Consider the following 26,751-nt stretch of genomic DNA (forward strand, 5'->3'; position numbering starts at 1 on the left):
CCTCACTGTACTGTACCTCCATGTCATGTGACCAGTCTTGAAAGCACGACCTGCTCTAGTAGTTTTCCTTGCTTCTGGCCTCTTTCTTTCTGTGCCCCCTATCCTGCACTGACCACACAGCTTCCGTCCTGCCAGTTGTGATCTGTTATCTCCTAGCAGAGTGAGGCTGTGGTCCGATGCCCACACCCCTCTCCTTGTCTTGCTTTTCCTGCCCCTGTACAGGTCTTGTTCAGCGCTGTGTTATTATCCAGCGGGATGAAAATGGGTTTGGGCTGACCGTCAGCGGAGACAATCCGGTGTTTGTGCAGTCCGTCAAGGAAGGTGAGTAGGCTTGCTAAGGGACACTTTGCGTTCTTCCGTTTAAACTGGCGCAATTTACATAGAGAGCTCGTAACAGAAAGATGCAATTCATTGAGCTCTGCACGTAATGTGAGCTAATACTGCAGAATGCTGAATTTGTCTCTGGTTCTCAGCCTCACAGTTTCGTGGCTCAGCCCACATGAAATAATGCACTTGGCTGGCATTGCACCTAGTGTGTCTGAGGAGGTGTTTTACGTTATATGCAGCCTGGATACAGCTGAAACGGATGAAGCAGCATCAAAAGCCATTTCTTTCTTTTTGCTGTTTGGAATCCAAAAGTTGAACTGACACACATGGAAATATACTCTTGATGTAGAGTTAGGCAAAAGCTGAGGGTGGCAGCCTCAGATAATAATACATATTTTAGAAAGGGGGGCTCCAAACCAGAGACTTTAGAATCACAAGTTGGAGCTACACCAAACAGATTTTTCTTTGCCACCCAGCAAGCCTTTTAGATTTTGATCTTATAGAAGAGAACATCTCACACACTATATTGGCCACTGAGGAAGACCCCTGTGGGTCGAAACACTTTTGGTCTATTCTGTCATGTGCAGTGAGATATGTGTTGCTTTTATTTTGTTTTTAATAGATTATTAGTGCACTTTGTTTAATAAATATTTGTCATGGTTTTTTTAATATTGTTTTGCAGCTCAGCTTTTGGGCTTCTGACTTCTGTTCAGGCTGGGTTTTGGTTTCCCTTTCTGGTTTTCAGGGTAGCTGCGTTGGTCTGAAGCAATAAAACAAAGTTGAGTCCAGTGGCACCTTTAGGTCCAGCAAAGTTTAAGAGTGGGGATAAGCATGCACACAAAAGCTTATATCCATATTTAAACTTAAAGGTGCCACAGGACTCAGACTTTGGACTCGAGACAGATTACGCATAGTGAGTCAGCACAATCGACAAATGGGACATTCCGTAACCAGCGCGTTAGGATTTTAAAAGTTTGGAACTACCGGTGATGTGAAACAAGCATGCATTTTTCCCTTCACTCCATAACCCCACCCCACCTCTTAATATAAATATACGTTCAGGGGAAATTGTTTTCCATCTTACACGCATTTTTAAAGAATAGCCGTGAAAGTTGACATTTACTTCCTAGCTTATAGGCAGTGCAAATATTTGGCTATCTTGCCCAAGTGCAAAAATCAATTGTCAAGTAGCCCAATTATTCTAGCAAAGAGTAGTCCAGGAGTTACGTTTCAACCTAGAAGGAGAGGCCAGTGCAGTATAGCATTTAGTATGTTAGCTTAGCACCTGGCATGGTCAAATTCCCATTCCGTCATGAAGCTCACTGACTTGACTTTGGACACAGTTTGAGTTCAGTGGCAGCTTTAAGACCAACTGAGGTTAATTCTAGGTACAAGCTTTTGTGTGCATGCATACGTCATCAGACTCGAATGAAATGTGCCTGCACACAAAAGCTTATACTCAGCAATGAGCTTTGTTGGTTTTAAAGCTGCCACAGGATTCAAACTTTGTTCGGTTGCTTCAGGCCAATATGGCTGCTTGACTTGACTCTGGCTTTGGACAAGTCTCTCTCAGCCCGATGTCTTTCACAGGTTTGTTTGAGGACAAAATTGGGAGGGAGGGAACCATAAACGCTGTCCTGAGCACTTCGTAGAAAAGGCAGGGTTTTTAAAAAGTGGTAAAGAGGTTTGCTTATAGCTGTTGCAACCTGTGTGCTAGGAGTAATATTACCTTGCTGGTGATATACCCTGCAGGATAGCTGTTTGGCTCCAGAAACCACCTTGATCAGAAGTTATTTCATAATCTGAGCCATGTCAGAACTCTTAGGTTCAGATTGGGCCAGTTGCCTTAATTAATTAGGGCCTTGGGATCTTATAGATGCCGGGGTCACTTCTGTGAGATAGAGGAAGGACTTCTATGGGTGTCAGTTGATGTCTCTGCATAGCAACTTACCACCTTATAGGTTTCAAGCCACAAAGTGGAAGTATGGTAAGCTTCCCTTGAGGACTTCCTGCAGTGTAGATTCAGTGTCTTGTGCTGGTCTTGCAGTTGATCTGTCTGATGTGGAGAAGCAGCAGTACTTGAGAGACCTGCAAGGTCAGCAGCAGCTGGTGCTAGTGGGGATCCAGACAGGGGTACACAGCATGTTCTGTGTTTGCTGAAGTTTGGCCCTTGCATAATCTGAAAGGGAAGGTTTATTTTCCTTGGAGTCCAGAACAGGAAAATGCTGAAAACAAAAATTGGTTGAATTCCTAAGTGGCTGGTTCTTCCCTTCTTTAGATGGAGCAGCCATGCGGGCTGGAGTCCAGACTGGTGACCGAATCATTAAGGTAGGAACACTCAGTGTCGTCAGAAGATTAGATTGCTGTTGGCAAGAGACAGGAATGCTTCAGTGGTCCCCATCAGTACAACAGTGTTTTGCCAAAAGTTACCTCTCAGGAACATTTGAGGCACTGTGTATTTTCCTATATTTAGAATTGGCAGTAAGCAGGAGAGGTCCTGTTGCCAGACGCTTACTTTTTCGCGGAAAGCACTCCAGTTTCATAACCTTGCTTTGTAAAGCTGATGCACGTCGCACAAGGTTTCAATTTCATGTCTGCTCAAAGGGCCGTAACTGTAAGCCTTGGGACGGGTGGGGGAAGGGGTAGCCAGGACTTCTGCTTCATGACTAAGCATTTGGATTCCCTTCAGCTTTTCAGGCAGCTCTTTGTCAGTGCCACAAGCAAGTAATTTAGGCATTGGGTTGAAAATTAGCATACAAAGGATACTTGCAGAAGTTTTGCTGTTGTCACATGAAACGTCTGATCTCTGTGCTCAAGGAGTTTTTTACAGGGCCTTAGTCTTCTTGTCTAGACTTTTTGATTTCAAGGGACGTCTTCTTGAAGAACATGGAGGATGTGAAACCAAGACTTCTTTTGAAGGGCAGAGATCGTTCATGTCACCCTGTCTAGCGTCAAATGGATGAGTCTGTTTTCTTTGCCTAGGTGAACGGGACACTGGTAACACATTCAAACCATTTGGAGGTGGTGAAGCTGATAAAGTGTGAGTAAATTCCGTGCAACTATTTTTAATCCCAGCGGAGCCCTTGGGATGTGCATGGGTTGAGCGGTGGAAGATGAATTGCCCCGACGTAGTCAGGAGGCGTGTTAGGAAATGGATTTTAGCCATATTACCTGTCTAAAGACCTCGAGGTGCATTCAAGTGCAATGTAAAATGGTACCCGCAGTAATTTAGAGAGGTGTTAAAGATGCTGCGGATGGCTGAACTTATTTTCATTCGTGTACAACCTCCACTCATGTTTTGTAGCCACAGTTTGTAGAAAACTGGGCTGCTTATCAGCCGGTCCTTCAAACGTACTGTTCCCATCTCCCTGAGTTTTGTTATTCAGTCTGTACAAAGGCTGCGTTTCTACCTGACGTCATGTGCTGCACTAAGGCCAAAGCTTGTTGAATGATAGGCTGACACATGTCATCTTTAAATAAATGTAACTAATGATTTGGTGCAAGGCAAACTTGTGCTTGCTGGGTGAATGTCGTTTACTGATTCATGTGCCCCTCACATTGGCAAAACCCATCAGTGGGATCACTCGGTTCTCTGTTTTGATTCTGCCAATGATGCAGTTGTATGCTGGGTGAGTTCTGGGCACGGGTCAAATCCTGCAGTGGATCCATTCCCTTTGACTGTAAGAGTGCCAGGTATGCCCTCAGTTGAATAGGAGGCAGCCAATTCAAGAGAAGATGCGGTGTATTTTTTTCATGCTTATTCCTTCAGCATATGTCAAAAACTCATGTCAATATTTAATGATGAAACTTTTCTGGTTTCTCGCCATTGTTTCCCCATCCAGTGAAGTTTATATCTGACAAGTCTTGAGGACCGAGGAACTGATTATCTGACAGGCTGTCCTGTCTAGGGGAGTTGGAAGGGGAGGAAAAAACTCACGGGACTTTGTCTTCTCTCTGCAGCGGGTTCCTATGTAGCTCTTACTGTGCAAGGGCGCCCACCTGGGTCGCCCCAGATTCTGTTGGCTGATTCTGAAATGGATCCAGCAGCCTGTGCCTCCAGCAGCATGTCTCCTGTCACGACATCTCCTCACTCACCAGGAGCATCCGGAAACACAGAGAGGATTACCAGCCCAGTGCTGATGGAGGTAAGGTCTAGCAGGCTTGGAGGGGGGGGGGAGAGGGTTGGGTTTAAAAACTCTTTTTTATTAAAATACAGCAGTATGTAATCATAGAATCATAGAGTTGGAAAGAGCCATACAGGCCATCTAGTCCAACCCCCTGCTCAACGTAGGATCAGCCCTAAGCATCCTAAAGCAAATCAGAACACCTATGCAAAGCACACATTATGCCTAAGTCATAAATTAAAAACAAATGAAGGAAGAGAAATTACACCTTTCTACTTATGCTTTTCATAGCTGTTCGTTTCTAAGGAAAATCTAAGGATTTTTTTTTTATGTGGCCAATTGCTGGCAATATTTTATCATCTAAAATATTCTTAAGACTTCAGTCTACGTAATATGGAGTAGACCTTGTCTGATGTCATTACAAGCTGTTCAAATTGTGTCTGTTCATGTTTGTGATAGTTCATATGCTACATTACCATATTGGAGTCTGCTGTATTTTTAAAAAGCAACTTGTAACTTCAGACTTGCAAACTTAAATGGACTCCGGGGAATGGTAGAGGACAGGAAGGCCTGGAGGATCATTGTCCATGGGGTCGCGATGGGTCGGACACGACTTCGCACATAACAACAACAACAACAACAACTTCAGACTAAGACACTAAGGCTAAGGTTCTTGTTTCACTTCTCAAACACATTTCTTCATCTGGTACTACCTTATATCTTTTAATCAGATCAAGGTGTCTCCCAAATCTAAAGTCTTTCCACTTATTGAAACCCCCCTTATAATTGACTGGTGAAAATTTTAAACAGACCGGGATTGGGATGATGACAATTGTCATTAACCTGGTCTGCTAACCCAGAACCATTTAAGAAGAATTTGAATAGCATTTTAAACAGCCACAGGCAACGTCTTTGCTGAGGATTAAGTAGAAATGGAGCTGCAAAGAAGGGTGACATCTAAGAAATCAAAATATACCGGCTAACAGGTTTGTCTTATACACCAGGGGTAGTCAACCTGTGGTCCTCCAGATGTCCATGGACTACAATTGTAGTCCATAGACATCTGGAGGACCACAGGTTGACTACCCCTGTTATACACAAACCCACTTGGATATAGGTGCTCCAGAGTATGCTTGAACACAGCAACTGATCTTGAAGACCTAGTTGAGGGTCTGTGTAAGAACAGCCCAGCCTTCCTTGCGCATAAAAGCTGGATGTCTCCTCTTCTGCTTTTTTTTTTTAATCAGGAAGAAAACAATATTGTTCACAGCCAGAAAGTGGAGATTTTGAGGAAGATGTTGCAGAAGGAGCAGGAGCGATTGCAGGTACCAAAAGAAGGATATTCTGGAAGGAAATGTGAGAAACGAGCTTCTGCTTCCTAGAGGGGCCATTTAAAAGCCTGAGCTTTAAGCAACAATACATGAAAGTTAGTCATTGTGGAAATCACAAAGCTTCCTTATATTTTTGAAGAGGATCAGGGCGGGGGGGGGGGGGGAGTGAAAGCCATAACAATGTAAAGTATGCTTACCTTGAGGCATGGGGGGTGGGGCCAGTGAGTGCAGTGCTTAGAGACTTGACCCAGGGAGTCCTAGCTTAAAATCTCCATCCTGTATAAAGCTTACCAAGTGGTCTTTGGGCAGTTGTGTGCACGCAGCATCACTGGATTTTGTCTTCTCCCTAAGTTCCTCTGGAGGAAGAGCTGAGGTATAAATAAGGAGTACACCACACTGGCTCTCGCCCGAGGATTACTGGTGAACTTTTCATAGTTGGGCAGGAATTCTGGCTTCTGTCTCCCGACTCTCTCCCTGCATTCAGACATCACAGAAAACCAGTAGTACGGCAGGACATGCAGAAACCAGGCTTGTTGCCATCCTTTTGTGCGCTTCCTCGTTGTGCAGAGAATCCCATTTAAAAAATGAACTTGGACAGCCAGCACGGTTCAGATGCTTGACAGAGTCCATTTTCTCTTTGATGCCCTGTTTGTACCTCACTCTGCAAGAAGGGAGGCAGGAGAACTCAGCACGTCAGCGCCAGATTCATGCCCATCTTGACTTAATGTTGGGCTTCTGCAACATTTGAACACAGCCTGGGAAACATAAACTTAAGCATAAGCAATACATGGGGTTGCGTGCAGGTAGCTTGATCAGAAAAATTGAGGCAGGAGGCCAGGAGAGTGACAGCTCCTCTCACTCTTCTGAATCCTTTCAGATCTTGCAAGATGACTACAACCGTACACCTGCTCCCCGGCTACTCAAGGAGATCCAGGAAGCCAAGAAGCACATCCCTCAGCTGCAGGAGCAGTTGTACAAAGCCACAGGTTCTACTCAGGTAATGCAAATACTCGCAGCCCCGATCAGACCATCTGACCTGGGAACCGTGTGTGGGAGCAGGTTATTCCCAGCTGTTCTCATGCCAGTTTCCACAGGCCTGCCCAACCCAGTAAATCAAAGGTAATGGCTTGGCCTTCCTTCTAATAGAGCTCCCCAAAGGAGACGATGATTGATTGATGGGTGGGTGGGTGGTTGGCAGTGGCCTCCTGTGGAGAAATGAAAGGACTGTAAAGAGAAATTGTCTGCTCTTTCTTCAGAGGGTCTGCTAGGAAGATTAGAGGCTGTGTGTACTTGCAAAGACTTTGCCTCTGACCCTTTGTCCCTATCTGTGTAGCCTTCAAAAGCTGAGTAGTTTGTTTGCTTTTTAAGGTGCAAATTCCACCGATGAGACACCTGGCAAAATGTAGGCACATTTTGTCTATGAAAAAAGAGCTGTTAATAGGAAACAAACACTGCATTTTATAGATGCCGCTTCTCTGCTTTCAGGATGGAGTTTTGTCTTTCAAACCTGCCACAGAGTCTTTGCAGTTCAGCGAGGTAGAAGCTGAGAGTGGGGAAAGGCTGATCAGAGGAGACTGCAGCTTTGGCGAAGGCTCCCAGTCGAACAGCGACACGGCCGAGGTGAGTCCCGGTTGGTGCTGGAACGCCTACAGGCAGCAGTTGGCTTGATCAGTGAAGTTTTCCCCCTGCAGCTCAGATAGGCTTATTGGGAAACTGTACAGTGGTCCTTTCCGTGGTTAGCGATACCTGCTTTGAGGCTGTCATGGTTGCCTTGGTGGCAGCTGCCCCTGGACAGTTCTTCAAGAGTTGCTGTTAGTGTTACCCCACTTCCATCTTCTTCTTCTTCTTCTGCAAAACATTACAAAGAACTCCATGGCAGTCAGGCTTCCTCAGGGGATGGTGGGCTTTCCTCCCCTGGAGTTTTTCCCCATGTGACAAGGAGGTTGGTGCTGTGACTTTAGCAGGATCTTAAGAGGGAGGGAGGGAGCCAGTGCTCAGCTCTTGTGTCCCCTTTTTTTATGCCCAGGGAAAGACCGATCACCACTTTGGGGTCACAAAGGAATTTTTCTCCGGACCAGATTGGCCCAGGGAATCCTGGAGGTTTTTTTAACCTTCCTCTGGGCATGGAGCAGGGGTGTGGAGATCCTTGTGAATTTCCTAGTATTCGGTCTAGATGACCCTTGAGGTCCCTTTCAGCTCTATGGTTCTATGTTTCTAAGCACGTGAAGTGGTCCAGGCTGGGAGCAAGAGACTAGGAGCTGCCTGGCTGTGCTGGGATTCAAGCCCAGTGGTTTTCAGTTCATGTCTCTGCCACAGTTTCTGTCCTCCCCAAGTTTGCATACTCCCATTTCAGTCCCATAAAGTTTTCCTGAGGCGTGTGCACCTGCTGCCCCACCTGGTTTTCAAAGGCTGAAATGTGAAGGAGAGCCAAATACTGAACATAGTGCTGTAAGGAAATTTGACGCATGGGTCGTCTTTGGCAGCCTGGGAAAAGGTGTGCCAAGTTTTTCAAATCTGGGGTTTCCTGGCGTGAATTCAGTTACGGGGCAGAGAAGACCTAGCTAGGGGAGTCTCTTCTAGAGAATGGCGAGAGAAATAACACTACAGAACTCATTATGGCGTTAGGATGACTCAAATGATGGGGTAGTGTGCTATGAGGAGGTGTTCCTTCTTGTACACCCCCAATCTCTTTCTAGCTCTTAACAGAGTATTGTTCATTACATTAAACATTTAACTAACAGTATAGTAAAGGTAAAGGTATCCCCTGTGCAAGCACCGAGTCATGTCTGACCCTTGGGATGACGCCCTCTAGCGTTTCCATGGCAGACTCAATACAGGGTGGTTTGCCAGTGCCTTCCCCAGTCATTACCGTTTACCCCCCAGCAAGCTGGGTACTCATTTTGCCGACCTCAGAAGGATGGAATGCTGAGTCACCCTTGAGCTGGCTGTTGGGATCGAACTCCCAGCCTCATTAGCAGAGCTTTCAGACTGCATGCCTGCTGCCTTACCTCTCTGCGCCACAAGAGGCTCATCAGTATAGCAGAGCAGGGGTAATCAACCTGTGGTCCTCCAGATGTTCATGGACTACAATTCCCATGAGCCCCCTGCCAGCATTTGCTGGCAGGGGGCTCATGGGAATTGTAGTCCATGAACATCTGGAGGACCACAGGTTGACTACCCTGTAGTAGAGGACAGCTAATTCCCCTCACCAAAGCGCCCTGTTTGGCCTCTGATTAAGCCATCTCCAGGCTGATGCATGAAAATTGGGGCTCAGGGGATGTTGTTCTTAGCTATATTGATGTTTTGAGTTTTTATGCCGCTCCTTCTCCCTCTGTTTTCACAACTGTTGCAGATTTTTCTTTGTTCCCCCATTGTGGAACATGCAGGACTTAACTACTTTTGGTATCTGTGTATGAAAGCTGCTCCACAGATGTGAACGAGTAACCGTCCGCCTCCAGCTTTAGATCCCTAACAAACTCTGCTGAAGCCAGCCTTTTGAATCCATGCAGCCCAATGCAGAGTGTTTTCAGGTCATCAAAAGGCATTTCTTATCTCATCCCTATTCAGAGGAGCGCGGTGGAGGGAGAAGTTTATTTATGGTTGTCCTGCACTTTGGAAGTTTCAGACCCTCAACACTTGGTCATCAAATCCTTGCTCATCTTTCAGGGATCTGCGTTGGATTACTTTTTTTACAGAAGGGCTATAGTCAATGTTTCCTTTAATCCCTCCTCCCCGCCATACTGAGTGGAACAGTCCACATCCTGAGCAGAACAGATCTGCTGTAATTGTCATATGGTCTGTAGGCAATGCAAGACCCGAGGCTGCTCCAGACTGGTGTTGAGTGGGGCTTCCTGTGATCACGAGCAGCTGCTTGCTGTAGTCCTCCAGAGGCAATCCGTTCAGTCCAGGAGTTTTTGTATAATACCAAAACTGGCATTGTGGTGTCTGGAAAGGATTTGTCCAGCTTTCATTTCCAAAGGAGAAAAAAGACTTAGTGTATTCCCTCCCCAAAGCAGTCAAGAGTAAGAAGCAAGCCAAAGGGCCTCAGGTGCAGGAAATCACCCTGGCGAGAACAGACTCCTAAGGTGGCAGGGAAGGTATGAAGCCAGCCACGGGCATGGCTGCACTAACTTCAGGTTTGGTCAGGCAACCTGCCGGTGGCAGCTTGCACCCGAACTAGGGTTGTTTTTTTGAAAAGAAATGTTTAAAACATTGTGACTTGGTCCTGATTACACTTTTTTAAAGTTTTAAAGTGCCAGCCCTTGCATTAAATTTTATCTTAAGAGACTAGTCTGTTAAACATTAGCCTGCCCCAGTCTTACAAAAAAGCGCATAAAGCTCCAATCAACATTCTAGCGTAAAATCAATTTGTCTAGTAATTTCTAACCAAAATGGCATGGTAATTGGACATACCCATAACTCAGGTGTGAGGCTCGCTTTTGGCTGCTTACACCTATCTCAGCCAGATAACATTCATTTAAAGAGACCACAAGGTGCTTAGACTTTCCTGATGTACTGGTTACACATGCATTTGTGTGATCATCTGTTTGTTGTTGTTGAAGTTCCTTTTTTTTTTTTTGACTGAGCAAGCACCGAGCAGAAATGTGTTTCTTCTCCTCCCCAGAGTCCCCGGAGTGGCCTGAAGGAGCGGACCTCCTTGGAGGAGAGCCCAGAGAAGAGTGAGATCCAAGATTCTGTAAGGAAACAATGACAATTTGGATGGCCACTTCAGTGGTCATTTTTCTGCTGACAGCCACTGTTCTTACATATGATGCTTTTCCCCCTTTAGGTGCTAATTAGTTTTGAATCTCCAGTCTGCAGAAGGCTAATCTATTTCAGTTCCTGATTTTTTGTTTCAGAGTGCAGCCATATTGGCTTGGTGTAGTGGTTAGGAGTGTGGACTTCTAATCTGGCATGCCGGGTTTGATTCTGCACACCCCCACATGCAGCCAGCTGGGTGACCCTGGGCTCGCCACAGCACTGACTGAGCTGTTCTGACTGAGCAGTGATATCAGGGCTCTCTCAGCCTCACCCACCTCACAGATTGTCTGACAAAGGAAGCTTTGGCTCTTGTTGATCCCTAAAGTGCTGCTGTCCTGGTCTGGGTAGCCCAGGCTAGTCTGATTGCATCAGAAGCTAAGCAGGGAGAGTCAGCCCTGGCTATTATTTGGATGGGAGACCTCCAAGAAGTCCGGGGTTGCTATGCAGAGGCAAGCCATGTCAAACCACCTCTGAATGTCTGTAGACATTTTTGTAGGCATTGGGGCTGCTTAAATCTGAGGGACTGAACGTTTGTGTCAGGAGCTAGATTTCAGGTTGTCTCCCTTGAACATTCCCAAACATTTTATTTCGTGTCCGGTAATTTCACTGACTGTTGACAAATCATCCCTCCGCAAAAGCTTTAGTGGTAAAGGAAGCTGAGCTGTGTTGCAAGAGCCCGTGCTGAATGTGTGAGGCTCCTTCTCTAGCTAAAATATCTCAAGCAGGGTCGAGAAAGCCCTTCGACTGAGCATACCGAGAACTGCTGCCAGGTGTAGCCGGCACTAGTCCAACAGGTGGAGCGCTGTTCTGACTCAGCCTTGTTTGTGTGCTGAGTCGCTGGCAGGCATGCCTGCGATGTGTACCTTAGTGGGCAGGGAGGGTAGCGTGGGAGCCTCAAGTGTTTTCTGCCGTTCCCTGCTGTGCCCTTGAACTTGAGAGGCAGCTTTTGAAGTCATGCTTGGGCCAGATTCCACTTTGAGAGACACGGGGGAGAACCGGCGTGTTTGTTCGGAGGAACAGAGTTGGTGCAGAAGGTTGATTGAGGCTTCAGACTAAACATTAGCTTCGTATTTCAGTATCACAGGGGTAGTCAAACTGCGGCCCTCCAGATGTCCATGGACTACAATTCCCATGAGACCCTGCCAGCAGAGGGTCGTAGTTTGACTACCCCACTTTGTAGAAGGTAACGGACACAAGGAAAAAACTATACTGAGAGTTGCTTTCACTGGACAGTTGCTTTCTTAGCTCATGTTTCACAGTTCAGTGCAGGATATACAATCTGACCAAACACCTGAAAATTGTGCATTTTTTTTTCTATTGACAAAAATATATCTGCATTCCTCACAAGAGTATTAAGAATATGTATGTGTGTGTGGGCATGAGCCTCTTGTGGCGCAGAGTGGTAAGGCAGCCGTCTGAAAGCTCTGCCCATGAGGCTGGGAGTTCAATCCCAGCAGCCGGCTCAAGGTTGACTCAGCCTTCCATCCTTCCGAGGTCGGTAAAATGAGTCCCCAGCTTGCTGCTGGGGGGTAAACGGTAATGACTGGGGAAGGCACTGGCAAACCACCCCGTATTGAGTCTGCCATGAAAACGCTAGAGGGCGTCACCCCAAGGGTCAGACATGACTCGGTGCTTGCACGGGGGATACCTTTACCTTTACCTTTATGTGTGTGTGGAGGAGTGTCTGTAAAGGTTTCCAAGGCTCAGGAACAGACACTCCTGTGTCCCACATGTTTCCTCCTGTTGCGTTCAGCCACATTCCTCTATGCTGTCTCCATGCATCACATAGATCATTGATAAAAAGTTGATCTGTGAGGCTTCCTCCCAGATCTTCTGGTTGAGAATAAATTGAGAATAAATTTTGCCAAGGGAGCCGTTTAGATGAAATGAGGCGTTCCGAAGGAATGGATTTTAAGAACTCTGCTTCCTGAATTTTGGTGTGAACCTTTGGTGCAGAGTACTTTTGCATTGGCCCTTCTTGTGGAGCATAGTATAAACGATGTTGAACAAATGAAGCAGTCTTGTCAATAAGTGCTACTGGAAACTACTGTAATTCGTTTTGGATATTCTGAAAAGAACTCAAATCAGTATTGATTCAGAAGCATTTGGGACAAATCCGATCTGAAATGCACTTCCCCTTAAGCTAAACTGCTTGGATTAACCATGGCTGAACCCATGATTTGGATGCCAGTTTAAAGGGACCAATTTTTTCCTTTCTCGTTTATTCTGTGGCCAGGATGGGGGGATTTGTTGAAGTAGAGGCACCAAGTTTGCAGTATAGCAGGAGCCTCTCCTCAAAAGAACCCCTGAGTTAAAAAAAGATTGGGGGTCCAATTTTATGGGCACCCAAATAGGGTGCTCCCATCCAAACTCTGTTGTTTCCAGGGGCTGGGGGAAAAGACAAAAACCAAGAATCTTTTCCCCCTCAGCATTGGAAGCAGTGGTGGCCAATACAAAATAATTTGTGCCTAGCTGAAACCATCTGAAATGATCCGAATTATTATATTTTTTGCACATGTTTATGCTGATAAAGGTACTCTGACTCTGCACATGCCTACTGGAAACCACTTAGATTTTAAAAGTCTTAATTGCCAAGATTAAAAATGTCATTTCTGGTTACAGCCCAAGGTTTGTTAGCCAGCACACATGGATAATAGGGGTTGCTGGATACTCGAACTCATTGCTCTACCCGCCTCCTATCTCAGCCACATGACCCACCCCACTGGGAACACCATGGTGACAGCTCCCCCCACCTTCTCCTTCCTCCTGAGCCATGGGGCCATCCTACTTGTTAGGCAGCAGGCGGGCCAGCTTCATGAGAGTCTGCTAGCTAAGGCACCCAAGGCACCTAAGGCTACCATTGGCTGGTAGCCCCCAGCTGTCAAAATCCTAGCAATGGCTAGAGGCAGCAAGCTGGCTGGTGGGAAAGGTGGGAGCAGGACACAGGCATGCCTAAAACTGCAGTGGTGCAGTGGCTAAACTTGCCCACAGGATGGCACTGGCTCACTGAGCATTCTGGATAATCAAATGCCAGATAGCAAAGTTTTTCCTGTACATGTTTTTGCTTACTTCAGCAGGCAGAGATTTTAATCCGAGTAACAACCTATTTTTCTTCATTTGGCCAGGATTCTCAGTCCAGTATCGGAAGTCCCTCCTCTCGCACAGCACCTCCAATCATAGGAGCCGAAGATGATGACTTTGACGCTGAACATGAACAGGTGAAGGTTTTAAAGATTCTCTGCTGGTTTTTTCAAGTATTGTTGCTTTGTGATCTTTCCCCACTGCTCACCACTTTTGAGAGGGTAAAGAGTTTGCCTCTGAAAACCCATTTTGTTTGTTTAGGATATTTACGGGCTGCCTTTCAACAGAAAATGCTTAAAATTCAGGTACCTGTTAAGGGAATTCATTGATAACCAGCAATAATTGTGTTTGGGATCAGTACAGACGGCTGCCCCTGCCTCCCCCAAGCACGCTAATTTGTGACCTGGCAGAACTTATAGGTCTTATTGACTTTTCTGGTTTAATTAGCTTTTAGCCCTGCTAGTGCACTATTTCAGCAAGAATCTTTGAAGGCATTTTGGCTGACTGCACCTTTATGCGTTGGGGGAGAGACATAATTTGTTCCACATTTATATTTAACTAGGATTGCCTTGTGTGGGACTACAGACTGGCATGGAAAGAACAGGAAGCAAACTTGTGTCTAGCTTTTCCTGAGAGGCCAAATAGGGGACCGCCCATCTGCTCAGGGCCATTTCCGATAACTTCTCCTCTCTCTGTACAGATGAACGGGCAGTACAGCAGCTGTTTCCAAAACATAGAGTTGCTGAAAAATCGCCCGGCTCACCTGGCTGTCTTCCTGCATCATGTTGTGTCCCAGTTTGACCCTGCTTCTCTGGTAAGAGGGTCAGCTTACAAGCACTCCTCCAGCGTGGGTGTAGTGTGTACTGGATCCCCACATAGCACAGCTCTGGATGCTGCTAATGCAGTACAGATGTAACTGGGGGGAGGGAATTCCGAGGGTTTTATTCCCCCTGCTGAAATTAGGCATGTTGCACAGCGTACAATTAAGTCGCAACTTCTTGATCTTTGTCTGAATTGGAGCCCTCCATGGTAACACCGAGTGTAGACGTCTTCCATTCTATGCTCATTTCACTGTCAATCCTTTGAGAATATCACCCAAAGTCTAGAGGAGACATTCACCTGTAGAGCTGCGTTCACCTGTAGAGCCAGCTTGGTGTAGTGCAGTGGTTCTCAACCGCCCTAATGCCAAGACCCCTACAGCAAGGGTGGTGGTGACATGTGCACACGGGTGTGCCTGTGCTCGTGTTGCCGCCGCCGCTCCTCACCGTGGCGCTGGCCTCCTCCGCGCAGCCTTGGTGATCTCCGCAACTTCCATGAGCTTTGAGACAGTGCGGAGGAGGCCAGTGCCATGATGCGGCCTCCACCACCGCCGAGCTGTCTCTGCGACCCCCAGGAAAGGGCCGAACGACCCCTCAAGGGGTTGCGACCCCCACATTGAGAACTCCTGGTGTGGTGATTGAGAGTGGCAGCTTCTAATCTGTCGGGCCGGGTTTGATTCCCCACTCCAGCCACTTTGATTCCCCACCCAGCGAGCTGGGTGACCATGGGCTCATCACAGTCCCGAATAGTGCTGTTCTCCTAGAGCAGTGCTGTCAGGGCTCTGTCAACCCCACCTCCCTCACAGGGTGTCTGTTGTGGGAAGAGGAAGGGAAGGCGATTGGAAGCCACTTTGAGACTTCAGGTAGTGAAAAGCGGGGTATAAAAAAAGCCATCTCTTCTTCATCTTCTCCTCTCTCTGCTTCCTATACTGTGACATTTTCCCCCTCCCCCCACAGCTTTGCTATCTCTTTGCGGACCTGTACAAGCAGACCAACTCCAAAGAGACTCGTCGGGTTTTCACAGAGTTTAATCAGTTCTTCCTGGAGCGAGCGGCGGTAGGTCTCCAAGCAGATGCACAATTGATATCTCTGCGTCTCTGCCTAATTGCAGCTGCATGTGCTTTGTTCTTCTTCTTCATAGGAAAGTCATTTAGGTCAGGGGTAATCAACCTGTGGTCCTCCAGATGTTCATGGACTACAATTGCCATGAGCCCCTGCCAGCAAACGCTGGCAGGGGCTCTTGGGAATTGTAGTCCATGAACATCTGGAGGACCACAGGTTGACTACCCCTGATTTTGGTTTTGAGTGTTAAAAGGGCCCTGAAGCCAAACAATCCTGCTGTTCAGGAAGAGTAATTTATTTATTTTTGTTATTTATAATCCGCCTTTCTCAGTGGGACTCAAGGCACATGACCCGTAGTGGGGCAGCACAATCACTAGAATGGGACGTTCAATGTACAATGAAGAAGCAGCTGGATGAGGCCTTGTCAGGGCTGCTTGAAGCTGATCCTGCATTGAGCAGGGGGTTGGGCCATGTGGAGCCTTCCAACTCTGTGATTCTGTGTTTCTAAGTCTGGAACTGCCAGAAAGAAATGGAAACATAGCATAAATACTAACATGGTACATTAAGTGGTACAGAAATCGCATAAAATAAGCTGTCCACAGCAGTATAGATCACCGTCCCAATCATTCTTGAGGGAGGGCATCCCTTCTCTGTGGCTTATTCTCATTCGGGTACACTTTCCCACCACTGGGCAGAAACATCATGGGATCTAGAGAACCAGAATAAAGCTGATGGGTTGGTCAGCAGATTACCCACTTGACTGCCGTCAGATACACTTATCCCCTCAAATGTCTAAGACAGAGTCATTTTTATCCATAGTTCTTCTGCCCTTAGTTCTTGCTTCAAGAAACTGTGAGTTTCCTAAAAGCTGATATGGTTGCTGCCCCCCCCCCCACCACCACCATGCACATGGGCTTTCATGCATACACCTTAGACTATGGCTTGGGGTGGAAGAGGGGGTGCGTTCGAGTGAAGCAAATGCATATTTTGAGTCCACAGAAGAAATGAAGTTAATTTTTTTTTCCAGTTCTTTTCAGTTGTGCTTTTATTATTGCAGAATCTGAAGGTCCCAGTTCCGGATGAAATTTCTGTAGATCTAGGTAAAGTTGTTTTACATTTTGCATGACACATACCCTTGTTGAGAGACTCCTCTGCTGAAAGGCCCTGTGTAGGCCCCTTGCCTACACAACAGCAGTTGGGGTCATAGCATGAATATTCAGTTAGGGAGGCTAGGGGACAATGCATAATGCAAGCCAGGCTGTGGGATGCTAAATCATGCAGCCACTGATGTGGGAGTGAACTCTGGCATTCTTAAGTCTGTCAGGAGCCCCCTAGGAAAGGCAGTTCTGCATATTCTTTTACTAAAATAAATGTAATCATTCCATGCTGCAGGATGTGATGCAGTGGCCACAACTACATCACTGAGGCTGATTGTTGCTTTTGGGTTTTGGCCTACTGGTCTCTTTCTTCTCTTTAACCTGCAGAGAAAAGAAGATTAGAATTAATTCCCGAAGACCTACATCGCCATTATATTTATACTATGCAAGAGAAAGTCTTTCCTGAGATCCAGAGGCACCTTGAAGATTTTAGGTAAGGGTTCGTTCTTCGAGTGGTCACTTGGCTTTCTGTTTGCTCCCTGACTATGTGGCAGGTATGGGATAATATATGCATGTCCACCACGGTAACAGGATCTCCTTGACTTCCAGGGCTGTGTGGTCGACAGCGTGGTCTCTCTCTTGTGTTGCTTCAGCCCTCCCTTTAAAAAGCAGACCCAGAAGAACAGTTCTGTTTGCCCTCTAAATCAGTCGGGAAGCAAATAGGTTGAAAGCACTTTCTGGATTTCTGGCTTCAACCTGATTGGCTGAAGATTTTTACCTTCCTCATTTGTCAATATATTCTCTTTACTGGACAGTCACCCAAGGGCTCCATGTAGTCTTGTCGTGTGGTTATGCATTTCTTTGTGACTTGATAACCTGGGACAGAGCTTGCTGGTGACTAACCAGCCTGATTGGCATGGGCACAGGGCCATGGCCCTTCTCCTTAAATTGGACACCACTCGGGCTCTCCAAACTGGACTTTGTGGAGTTTGTACCATCTAGTTTGGAATGGCTGTTAATGGGTGCTTTCTGCAACAAGACTCACAAGGTGCTGGAAGCTGTTTGGCAGCAAGATGGGTAGAAGTGCTTGCTCGTAAAGCACCCCTTGACTTCCTTGAGCGATGCAAGAGTGACTTTGGTCCTCTTTGCCCTCCCTCTGCCACTGCTCCCTTCTCTGTATTCAGACAGAAACGCAGCATGGGACTGACTCTGGCGGAAGGGGAGTTGACCAGGCTGGACGCAGAACGCTTTCGTGACCGAGCCATGCTGGAGAGGGAGCGGACATGTGCCGAGCAGATTCTTACCAAAATTGAAGAAGTGTTGTGAGTATGATGAATGTGGTGGACACGGTTGCACTTTCTCCTCTAGGCAAGGGCAGCAGCTGGAGGAACTCGGTCTACTGTATTCGGTTGTGACAAGACTGCAGGAAACTGCCTCTGTAGGCCAAACCTCCATCCAGCAACAGAGACAGAGGATACTGTCCATGAATACATGCTGCTCAGCAGAAATATCAACAGTGAATTTAGGGCTTCTGCCTGGCAAGGCTGATTGACCATTAGAAGAAGAAGCTCCACTTTTCACTTCCTGAAGGAGTCCCAAAGTGGCTATCAAGCACCGTTCCCTTCCTCTCCCCACCACAGGCTCCCTGTGGGATAGGTGGGGCTGAGAGAGCTCTAAGGGATCTGCTCTGTGAGAACAACTCTAAGAGAACTGTTGACTAGCCCAAGGTCACCCAGCTGGCTGCCAGGAATCACACCAGATTAGAGTTTGAATTGGGAGGCTTAACCTACTTTGCAGGGTTGTTGTGAGCCTAAAAGGAGGAGGAGACTGCTCCGACTAAAGAGAGAGCTCCATCCTGTAACAGGTGGGCCTGACAGGAGCCATCCATCTTTTGTCAGATGCCACTTCAAGAGCCATAAAAGCACACAGTGGTTGTGATGGCACCTAATTTGCTGAGTCTTCTTCTTTCCTTCTGTTTTAGGATGTCATCCCAGCCAGTTGAAGAAGAGAAAAGGTGAGAGAACAAGGTTTTTGTGGTACATTGACCACACTTCTGCTAAGGTTTCCAGAGCTGGTGTGTGCTGAGCAGGTTGAGGGTGCCCTCTACCGGCTATGTTTGCAAACATGATCTGACTATTGATGTTACGCAATGCTCATACAGTCAGCTCTGTGTCCTTTACACTGAGTCACAGTGACTCTCCAGGGATTCAAGCTGCAGTTTCCGCCAATCCTGCCACCTGTTATCCTCCTAACTCGAGATGCAAGGGATTGAGCCTGAGGCCAGTAATGTGTAAAGCATGTAAACAACAGAGAAATGTACCCCTCTCTTCCTGTAATTTTAAAACTGCTTTGGTTCTTCCTGTGGGCTGTGGACCTCCAGCTCAACTAGAGTTTGAACAAATACAGCTTCTTACATCACTGCTTAGGCATTCTCTGCGTTTCCAGTTGCTAGTCGACATCTTAAAAATAAGGGAATCGGAGATACAAGGCAGGCAACTTTCTAATGCTTTATTTCTCCATAGAGAGAGATCAGAATGCGTCACCGTGTTAGTCTGTAGCAGTAGAAAAGAGCGTCAAGAGCAGCGTCAAGCAGCACCTTAAGACTTTGTGACAGGGGAGGGGTTTTGTGAGTCACTGCTCACAGATACTTCTCCATAGAAACACCAAATTAATTTGAGACTCTTTACATTTTATTTGCTAAAAAATAAGTAAAGAAATGTGTTGAGGCAGGTTGCACTATATTCGGAGCATCAGGAACTATAGCTTAAAGTTCTCAGGAGATAAAAGTCTCGAATTTCTCCAGGAAACCTACATCACTGAGGAGACTGCATAACCTTTGAGAGCTCTCTTACTGAGCCTTTTTGTGCCTTGTCAGTGTCTAAATTGCCATCCCTGAATCAGAGAAATAATTTGAATAAAGGGGGCGGGGATCAATTTTTGCTGAGCCGCCATTTCCCCCTCCCTCCATCACTAGTAATGCCTGTGCCCTTTAAATGTTGCTCTGTTTCATCTTTCCCACAGTTCAGCCGTGCAGTATGTTGTCCTTGCCTACATGAAGCACCTTGGTGTGAGAGTCAAGGAGCCCCGGAATCTGGATCACAAGCGTGGGCGGATAGGGTTCCTGCCAAAGATCAAGGTATTGGTGATGCCAGGAATACTGGCCTAAGCTGCTGAGAGCTGGCCAACCCACAGAATTGTAAGACCCTTGCGCAGGGATAGTCAAACTGCGGCCCTCCACATGTCCATGGACTACAATTCCCAGGGGCCCCTGCCAGCGAATGCTGGCAGGGGCTCCTGGGAATTGTAGTCCATGGACATGTGGAGGGCCGCAGTTTGACTACCCCTGCCCTTGCGACTTTTGAGAGGTTAATGAAAGCATGATTTGTAGGACTGCATAGGGAAGACACGCCCTCACATCCCTTCTCTTCTGTTTCTTTTCAACCATAAGCAAAGTATTAAGAAGGAGAAGGAAGGAGACGAAAAGAAGAGGAGAGTCTTCCCCAATATCCTGGGACCCCCCAGAAGACCAAGCCGCCATGACAGCTATGCAAGTATGTCAAGTGGAGAGAACTGGTCCTTTTCTAGTTGGCGTTCTGTGTTTCCCCAAAAGAAAAAAATGTCGCTACCCCCCATCTTCCCTGATAAATGTTGCCCCTCAAATTCTTCCTCCGTTCCTGATCATCATGGTACGTGCGAAAAACAAGCTCTCTTCTGTTTGCTAGACCTTGTTTGAAAGATGTCTTTTTTTTTTTTTTACACTAAAAAGTGAAGTTATTCTGGCCCGGATTTTCAAGGTCCCTGTGCATTATTCAAATTAGAGCAACAAAGCTGATTTCTCCCCATCTCTTCAGTCGGCAGAGCCATGGAATTGCAAAAGCAGCGCCACCCAAAGCACTTAGCCACGCCTTCTTCGGTCAGCCCAGAGCCACCGGATTCTGGAAAGATGCGCCAGAGCGGGTCCAGTGAAGGTGGGGATGCAGCCTACCCCCCTGCTAACCCCATGTCCCCACTAGCTGCTGGGACTTTCACCTCCCAGGAAGGAAGCAAGGACAGCGAAACAGGTAAAAAGATGCTCGGCATGTTAAAAATACACTGCAGTTGGGAAGTGATTGCTCGCAAGTACAGCATGGATGGTGAAGACAAAAAGTTAAACCATCACTGATGTTTCTCCGTGTGACCCTGGATATCTCTTGGGGTTGCAAGTCCCAATTGCCACAGTCTCAAGTGGTGGCCCAGAGGGGCATGGTGGGAAATACAGTCAGTTTAGACAACGGGGGTGACTTTTGACATCTGAGAAACACTGCTTTAATCTCCCCCTCCCCCTTTATTTTTTAGGATCGAAGCCAGTTGGCGATCCTCCGTCCTGCAGTGATTCCCTGGACGGTACACCTCGTACGCCGAACACCATCTTCGATTTCCCGTCTCCTCCCCTGGACCATTTGCAGGAAGAAGAAGGCGAATTTGACAGGTGCTTCTCTCAAAGCATCATTGACTAATCTTGGGTGGGAGCAGTCAGTAAAGCCTAGAACAGGAGTAGTCAAACTGTGGCCCTCCAGATGTCCATGGACTACAATTCCCAGGAGCCCCTGCCAGCATTTGCTGGCAGGGGCTCCTGGGAATTGTAGTCCATGGACATCTGGAGGGCTGCAGTTTGACTACCCCTGGCCTAGAAGCTTGGAAATGTAATGGCCGTCACAGACGTCTTCTCGCCCACGGGCCATGGATGCCTCTCTGCTGTTTTAATAGAAAACGGGGACATCTAGCCTATGCCCAGCACTTTATTTTGGACTGTGGCACACAAGTTGTGTCTAATAATGACCTTGTGTCTCTTTTAGGTTAGCCGATTTGGGAACTCCGAAGTCTTTCCGCAAGTGAGTGCAAGTATGACTGTCCCTAAAGATATTGCTGTCTAAAATAGTTGATGACAGGCTTGCTTGGATTAGTCACCAGTCTCAAATCTTCCTCTGGGCGGTTAGCTGAGATGTCCTGTACCCTCCAGACAGAGGGCCACAAATCCTCTTACATTAATGCAAAGTTATGCTTTATTACCAAAGAACAGTGAAGGGCAAACCATTCTCGGGTTGTTTACATCCCATTTTTGTTGATCTATGAGTGCGTAGTGCTGATGACAGCATCAACCCGGCTTAAAACTGGATGAATTGGGAAACTGTGGTTTCCTTTTCCCCTTACAGCTAGATGTTGTCACTGATAGCAGAGGTCCCTGCCTCCTTTTGCTGGCTTACCTTAGATAAGCCACTTATTCATGCTCACCAGATATTTACAAGGTGAAAACAAGGTTGCACTTACCTGGTGACAGTAAAGGTTCCCTGGAAAAGCCATGCACCAATATGCATTCCGGACCATAAAGCAGGCTTCGTAGATGAAATCCCCCTTCTGTCTTGTGGCCAGACTGCTTACTTCTTCAGCCTTCCCTGAAGACCTCTTCCTCCATGTAAAGATGGTTCCCCCCCTTTTAGGATGGAGAGTGTGGGCGCTGCAGACATCCAGAGTGAAGATGAGCTGTTTGACATTGACCTGGAGACAGACCTGCCCAATTGGCAGCAGCTGGTGAGCCGGGAGGTGTTGCTCAGCCTGAAACCCTATGAGATTAAACGCCAGGAAGTAATTAATGGTAAGCTGGGAAAGGAAAATGTTGGTCCCGTTACACTTTAAATGGCCCACATGCCCGAATGGTGCCCTTATCATGTTTGGCTATTTGGCCAAGGCTGGATATCGGGTGGTTTAACTACAGGGGAAGGTCAATTTGGACCATATTTGGCCCCCAAAATCAACAACATTGATTTGGGTACTTTTCTGATTATCTGAGCCGAATTGCACATGCCTATTCCCGTGCTTTTAGATTTTTTAGACAAAAGCGTTAACAGCTGTCCTGTGCCCTTTTGCCTCCAGAACTGTTTTACACTGAGCGCGCTCACGTCCGAACGCTGAAGGTTCTCGATCAGGTCTTCTACCAGCGTGTGTTCCGCGAAGGAATCTTGCCTCCCTCGGACCTGAAGAATATATTTTCGAATCTGGAGGACATCCTTCAGCTCCATGGTGAGCGTGACGCCATCTGGCGTCGTTTTCCTCTCTGCTAATTTAAAGGGGTGTTGACAGGATGAAGCAGCATCTGGTGCTATTGCACTAAAGTCAAACCAACCCCAAGGCAAAGGACGTTTTTGGGCCGCTCCGCAGACAGCCGTCTGAAGGCAACGGCTGTCTGAAACACAATCAGTAGCACCTTTAAGACCAACAAAGATTTATTCAAGGCAGGAGCTTTCGTGTGCATGCACAGAGTGTCACAGACTCAGATTTTGTTGTGTTACTTCAGACCAGCACGTCCACCCACTTGAATCTGTCTGAAATAGGTTCACTGCGAAGGATAGCTGTTCTTAGACCTATAAATTCACTGGTTCTGCACAGATTTCCAGACCTGTACTCAGAACTTCCCTGTGATTGCTAACAATGAAAACAGCGTACAGTGAGAGCATAATGTGCCCCTCTAGATACCTCTGTCAAGCAGGCGGTCAAGTTATGTAGAATATTTGTCTTCTGTCTATCAGAGGCAGCTGCCTCTTATTCTTTTTGAATCGACACACTAATATGTGAGTTGTGCTTTAAGAATAAAGTGGGCCAGTTTTGCAAAATGTTTATTTAATATAAATGGGAATTTTCAGAATTCAGGACTGTGTATTTTGATTCCTTGGGGATTAGATGGGGTGGGGGGCAGGATCATAGCTTCTTCTGGCATGCCCTGGGGGGATGAATTAAACTTTTTTATTAATCTCATGTTGGGGCTTTTCTGTGTACCCAGTAAGGGTGAATTCTGAGGTAGACATTGGACATGGGCAGTTTTGGCTCTAAAGAAGCCCAGGTGTCTTAGGGATCATCAGATACATTGGGGCACTGACCCTCCATCCGACCTTGCTGCTGACTTTCTCTCCCTCTTTCTTTGCTTTGCTGTTCAGCCGGGTTGAATGAGCAGATGAAAGCGGTGCGGAAAAGGAATGAGACATCCGTCATTGATCAAATCGGAGAGGACTTGCTAACTTGGGTAAACCAAATTTTGTTTACCATTGCCTCCACCCCCTCCCCCATTTCCTTCTGAAATTTTTCTAAAGGGGAGGGGAGATTGGGACTGAAGCAGCCAATAGGAGCCACAGTTCAGCCTTGCCAATTTGTCTTGTCTGAGAACATATTATCTGAAAATGTTCATTTCTAAAAGAATGACATTAAGCAGGGGGAGTCAGAAGTGGAGAAGATGAAGGGAGGTCAGCGTGGTGTAGGTGTTTCATTTCAGATTGAAGTATTTGTGTAGCTGGATGCTTTTTAAAACAACGACGACAACAAATGAGTAATTTACCTTGAAGGTGACTTGTAAAGGGGGGAGGGCTTTTTTATCCAAGTTGTCAGGGACGTTAAGGGAGAGTTTGGATGTGATGGGGAGAACAGGGTGATATAATTGATTTGGGCACTTTAAGGCTTTGCTCACATTTGATGTATGTGACACCCTTTTTGTCTTTTATTGAAGATTTGTATGCCACTTCTTCAGGCTTCCTTGAGGCACCTGACAACCAACACCAATACAAACATAAAATAATCCAAATCAATAAAACAATACCAATACAAGCGCCCAATAAAAGCAGTTCAGGGCACAACGGTAGACACAAAAGAACAGTCTAAAATTATATTGATTAAACAGTCCTTGAGCTAGGAGCAGACCATTAAACATATAAAAAGATGAAACCTTTTAATTAAAAAACCCAAGCAAAGAGATCTCTTGGCTGGTGTCTAAAGATGAGAGATACGACACCAAGTGAACTCTTTTTAGAAAGATGCTCAGACTCCAGTCCTTCAACAAGACTTCATAATTATGAATGCTGCATAATGGGGATGTACTAATGGTAGTGTTCAGGAAGCTACATCTGTTCTAAGCATACTGTAATTCCACTGAAAAAATGGCCTGTGCCCTTTTCTATGGAGCATAAGTTGGTCCTGATGATATGTTACATTTAGGATGTTCACAGAAGTCTTTAGGGGTCTTCATTAGGAGGATCCAGAATTTAGCACACTTATGTGAATCCCTGGTCTTAAATTTCTTACCAACATGACTAAACAGAATTGAACAGTGGTGGTAAGGGCCAAGTGAGGCTATCTCACCTGATGTATTAGTCAACCCTGTTGTGGGTCTGTCGTTGCTTCCAAACGGCAGAGCCGCATGAATACATGCTGGTGCTGATGTTGCTCTTTAATATTCCTTGCACACGCCACTTTGACATTTGGTTTCCTGGGATTCTTGTCTCAGTTCAGTGGAGCAGGGGAGGAGAAATTGAAGCAAGCCACCGCCACCTTCTGCAGCAACCAGCCCTTTGCTCTGGAGGTAATCAAGTCACGGCAGAAGAAAGACTCCCGCTTCCAGACTTTTGTACAGGTAAGTCCCATCGGCTATTAGAACTGTTTGCTAAGGATGGGTGCTGGAAAAACAATAAAATTGCAGATGAGGACAAAGTGTCTTTGACTGATACTTCTGAGCAGAGCGTCTGAATCCTGAGCATTATGGGAAATGCACCATATTGTAGTCTAGGCCAACTGAGAGCTGATCTGGACCTCCTGCCGTGCACTGAGAGGTAAACCTTCTTCCAGGGTAACCTCAACAAGCTACCTGTGTGGGCTCCCCTAGTTGCTGTGGTTCATGGTCAGCCCCAGGGGGCTATCAAAGCCCCTCATTGTGGGCTCGAGCAGCCCGGTCAGGAAAAACGTGGTGTTCTGACTCTCTAAAGCAGGACTTGAAGAGAAGCCTTTATAGCTGTGTTCTGTGACTGGAGTAACTAGTGAACTCAAGGAGGGATGCCACTCCAGGCAAAGAGGAAAAATGCCAGGCTTGGCCCGCCCTTCCTTCATGGTGGAAAAACCCCTGTAGCGACTGTCTAGGGTCCCTCACCGTGTGAGAACCAACAGTGTTCCGAAACCATCATCGTCATGCCTTTTCTCCATGATGCAAGGGATGAAGATGTCTCCGCTTGAGTCAGTGACTGAGATTGATTGGCTGATGGTAGTGCATCCCCACGAAGTAAAGAGGGAAGGAAGCCCCCACCTGTTCTTCTGATGAGCCTTTCCTTGATGTAATGGCCCACTACAATAGAACTGTGTTGTCTGTCTGATAAATGCCGGTGCTCCTTGACTTGCGCTTAATTGCCAGAAATGTGAATTGCCGAGACATTTATATGATGAATAGATGGAACACATTCAGGTAATTACGGCCTTAATAAAAATGACAAATGCAGTTATTATGCTGTTTAAATTTAGGATGCAGAGAGCAATCCACTGTGTCGCCGACTGCAGCTGAAAGATATAATTCCCACCGAGATGCAAAGGCTGACCAAGTACCCACTGCTGCTGGATAATATTGCCAAGTACTCAGGTACCAGGGAGCGTTTTCTGTGGCTTCATGGGAAATTAGCCTGTTAAGCTGAATCTGAAAGCATCCTGATGAGTATAAAAAAAAAGATCCTCCCCCTCAGACATTTTGAGGGTGTTTAGCTTTGTCTCTGCTGCTGCCTTTTAGTTTTTCTACAGTCTTGGGAAACGTGCACGGGCACAAAGACAGCTCGGTTAAATTTTAGTTAGAAGTACAGCTCTTAAGTTAGTTCTCAAAACTTGATGGATCCTTATTGTTCACAGCTTGTGCTAATGAGCAGCCTAAGCCTAACCAAACATAAAAATGTCCAGTTTGTTGTTACTGATGGGTCACAATGTTATTTCATCTTAAATGAAAGTTGGAGCAGTTTGGGTCCTGTTTGGCCAACAGCCAAGCTTTGCTTCAGTGCAGAGAGACTTCCATTGGGACATGGGGGCCCTTCTGCTTTGGGGTCCGCAGTTATTTATTATTACTGTGTATTATGCCTGTTGTCTACCCCAGGGGTGGTCAACCTGTGGTCCTCCAGATGTCCATGGACTACAATTCCCATGAGCCCCTGCCAGCATTTGCCCTGCCAGACTACCCCTGGTCTACCCTATTTCTGGGTGAATTACAGCAATGTAAAATACATACAGAAATAGAATGTACAGATAAGAAAAGCTTTTTTTTTTTTGTACTCCACTTTTTACTATCCAAATTGCAGTGCCAAATTGCAATTGCCTTCTCTTCCTC

At 46.5% G+C, this 26,751-nt stretch overlaps 1 protein-coding gene across 5 annotated transcripts in view; it reads left to right on the forward strand.

Annotated features, from left to right (window-relative positions):
- ARHGEF12 (Rho guanine nucleotide exchange factor 12) overlaps positions 1-26,751 on the forward strand; it is an 88,245-nt gene that overhangs the window by 42,707 nt on the left and 18,787 nt on the right. For 4 of the 5 annotated variants that reach the window (XM_077306789.1, XM_077306790.1, XM_077306786.1 and 1 more), the window contains 25 exons: positions 223-321; positions 2,606-2,655; positions 3,310-3,367; positions 4,288-4,472; positions 5,699-5,776; positions 6,660-6,779; positions 7,268-7,402; positions 10,407-10,478; positions 13,669-13,761; positions 14,325-14,438; positions 15,400-15,498; positions 16,562-16,604; positions 16,989-17,094; positions 17,786-17,923; positions 18,583-18,615; positions 19,623-19,737; positions 20,050-20,152; positions 20,453-20,662; positions 20,937-21,069; positions 21,437-21,472; positions 22,079-22,233; positions 22,512-22,658; positions 23,570-23,655; positions 24,907-25,032; positions 25,908-26,022. In XM_077306789.1, coding sequence (XP_077162904.1) covers positions 223-321; positions 2,606-2,655; positions 3,310-3,367; positions 4,288-4,472; positions 5,699-5,776; positions 6,660-6,779; positions 7,268-7,402; positions 10,407-10,478; positions 13,669-13,761; positions 14,325-14,438; positions 15,400-15,498; positions 16,562-16,604; positions 16,989-17,094; positions 17,786-17,923; positions 18,583-18,615; positions 19,623-19,737; positions 20,050-20,152; positions 20,453-20,662; positions 20,937-21,069; positions 21,437-21,472; positions 22,079-22,233; positions 22,512-22,658; positions 23,570-23,655; positions 24,907-25,032; positions 25,908-26,022 — 2,649 coding nt within the window. The remainder of the gene's footprint in view (positions 1-222; positions 322-2,605; positions 2,656-3,309; positions 3,368-4,287; positions 4,473-5,698; positions 5,777-6,659; positions 6,780-7,267; positions 7,403-10,406; positions 10,479-13,668; positions 13,762-14,324; positions 14,439-15,399; positions 15,499-16,561; positions 16,605-16,988; positions 17,095-17,785; positions 17,924-18,582; positions 18,616-19,622; positions 19,738-20,049; positions 20,153-20,452; positions 20,663-20,936; positions 21,070-21,436; positions 21,473-22,078; positions 22,234-22,511; positions 22,659-23,569; positions 23,656-24,906; positions 25,033-25,907; positions 26,023-26,751) is intronic. The other variant, XM_077306787.1, reaches the window with a different exon arrangement.

Source organism: Paroedura picta, chromosome 12 (genome assembly GCF_049243985.1).
Source record: "Paroedura picta isolate Pp20150507F chromosome 12, Ppicta_v3.0, whole genome shotgun sequence".
NCBI lineage: Eukaryota > Metazoa > Chordata > Lepidosauria > Squamata > Gekkonidae > Paroedura > Paroedura picta.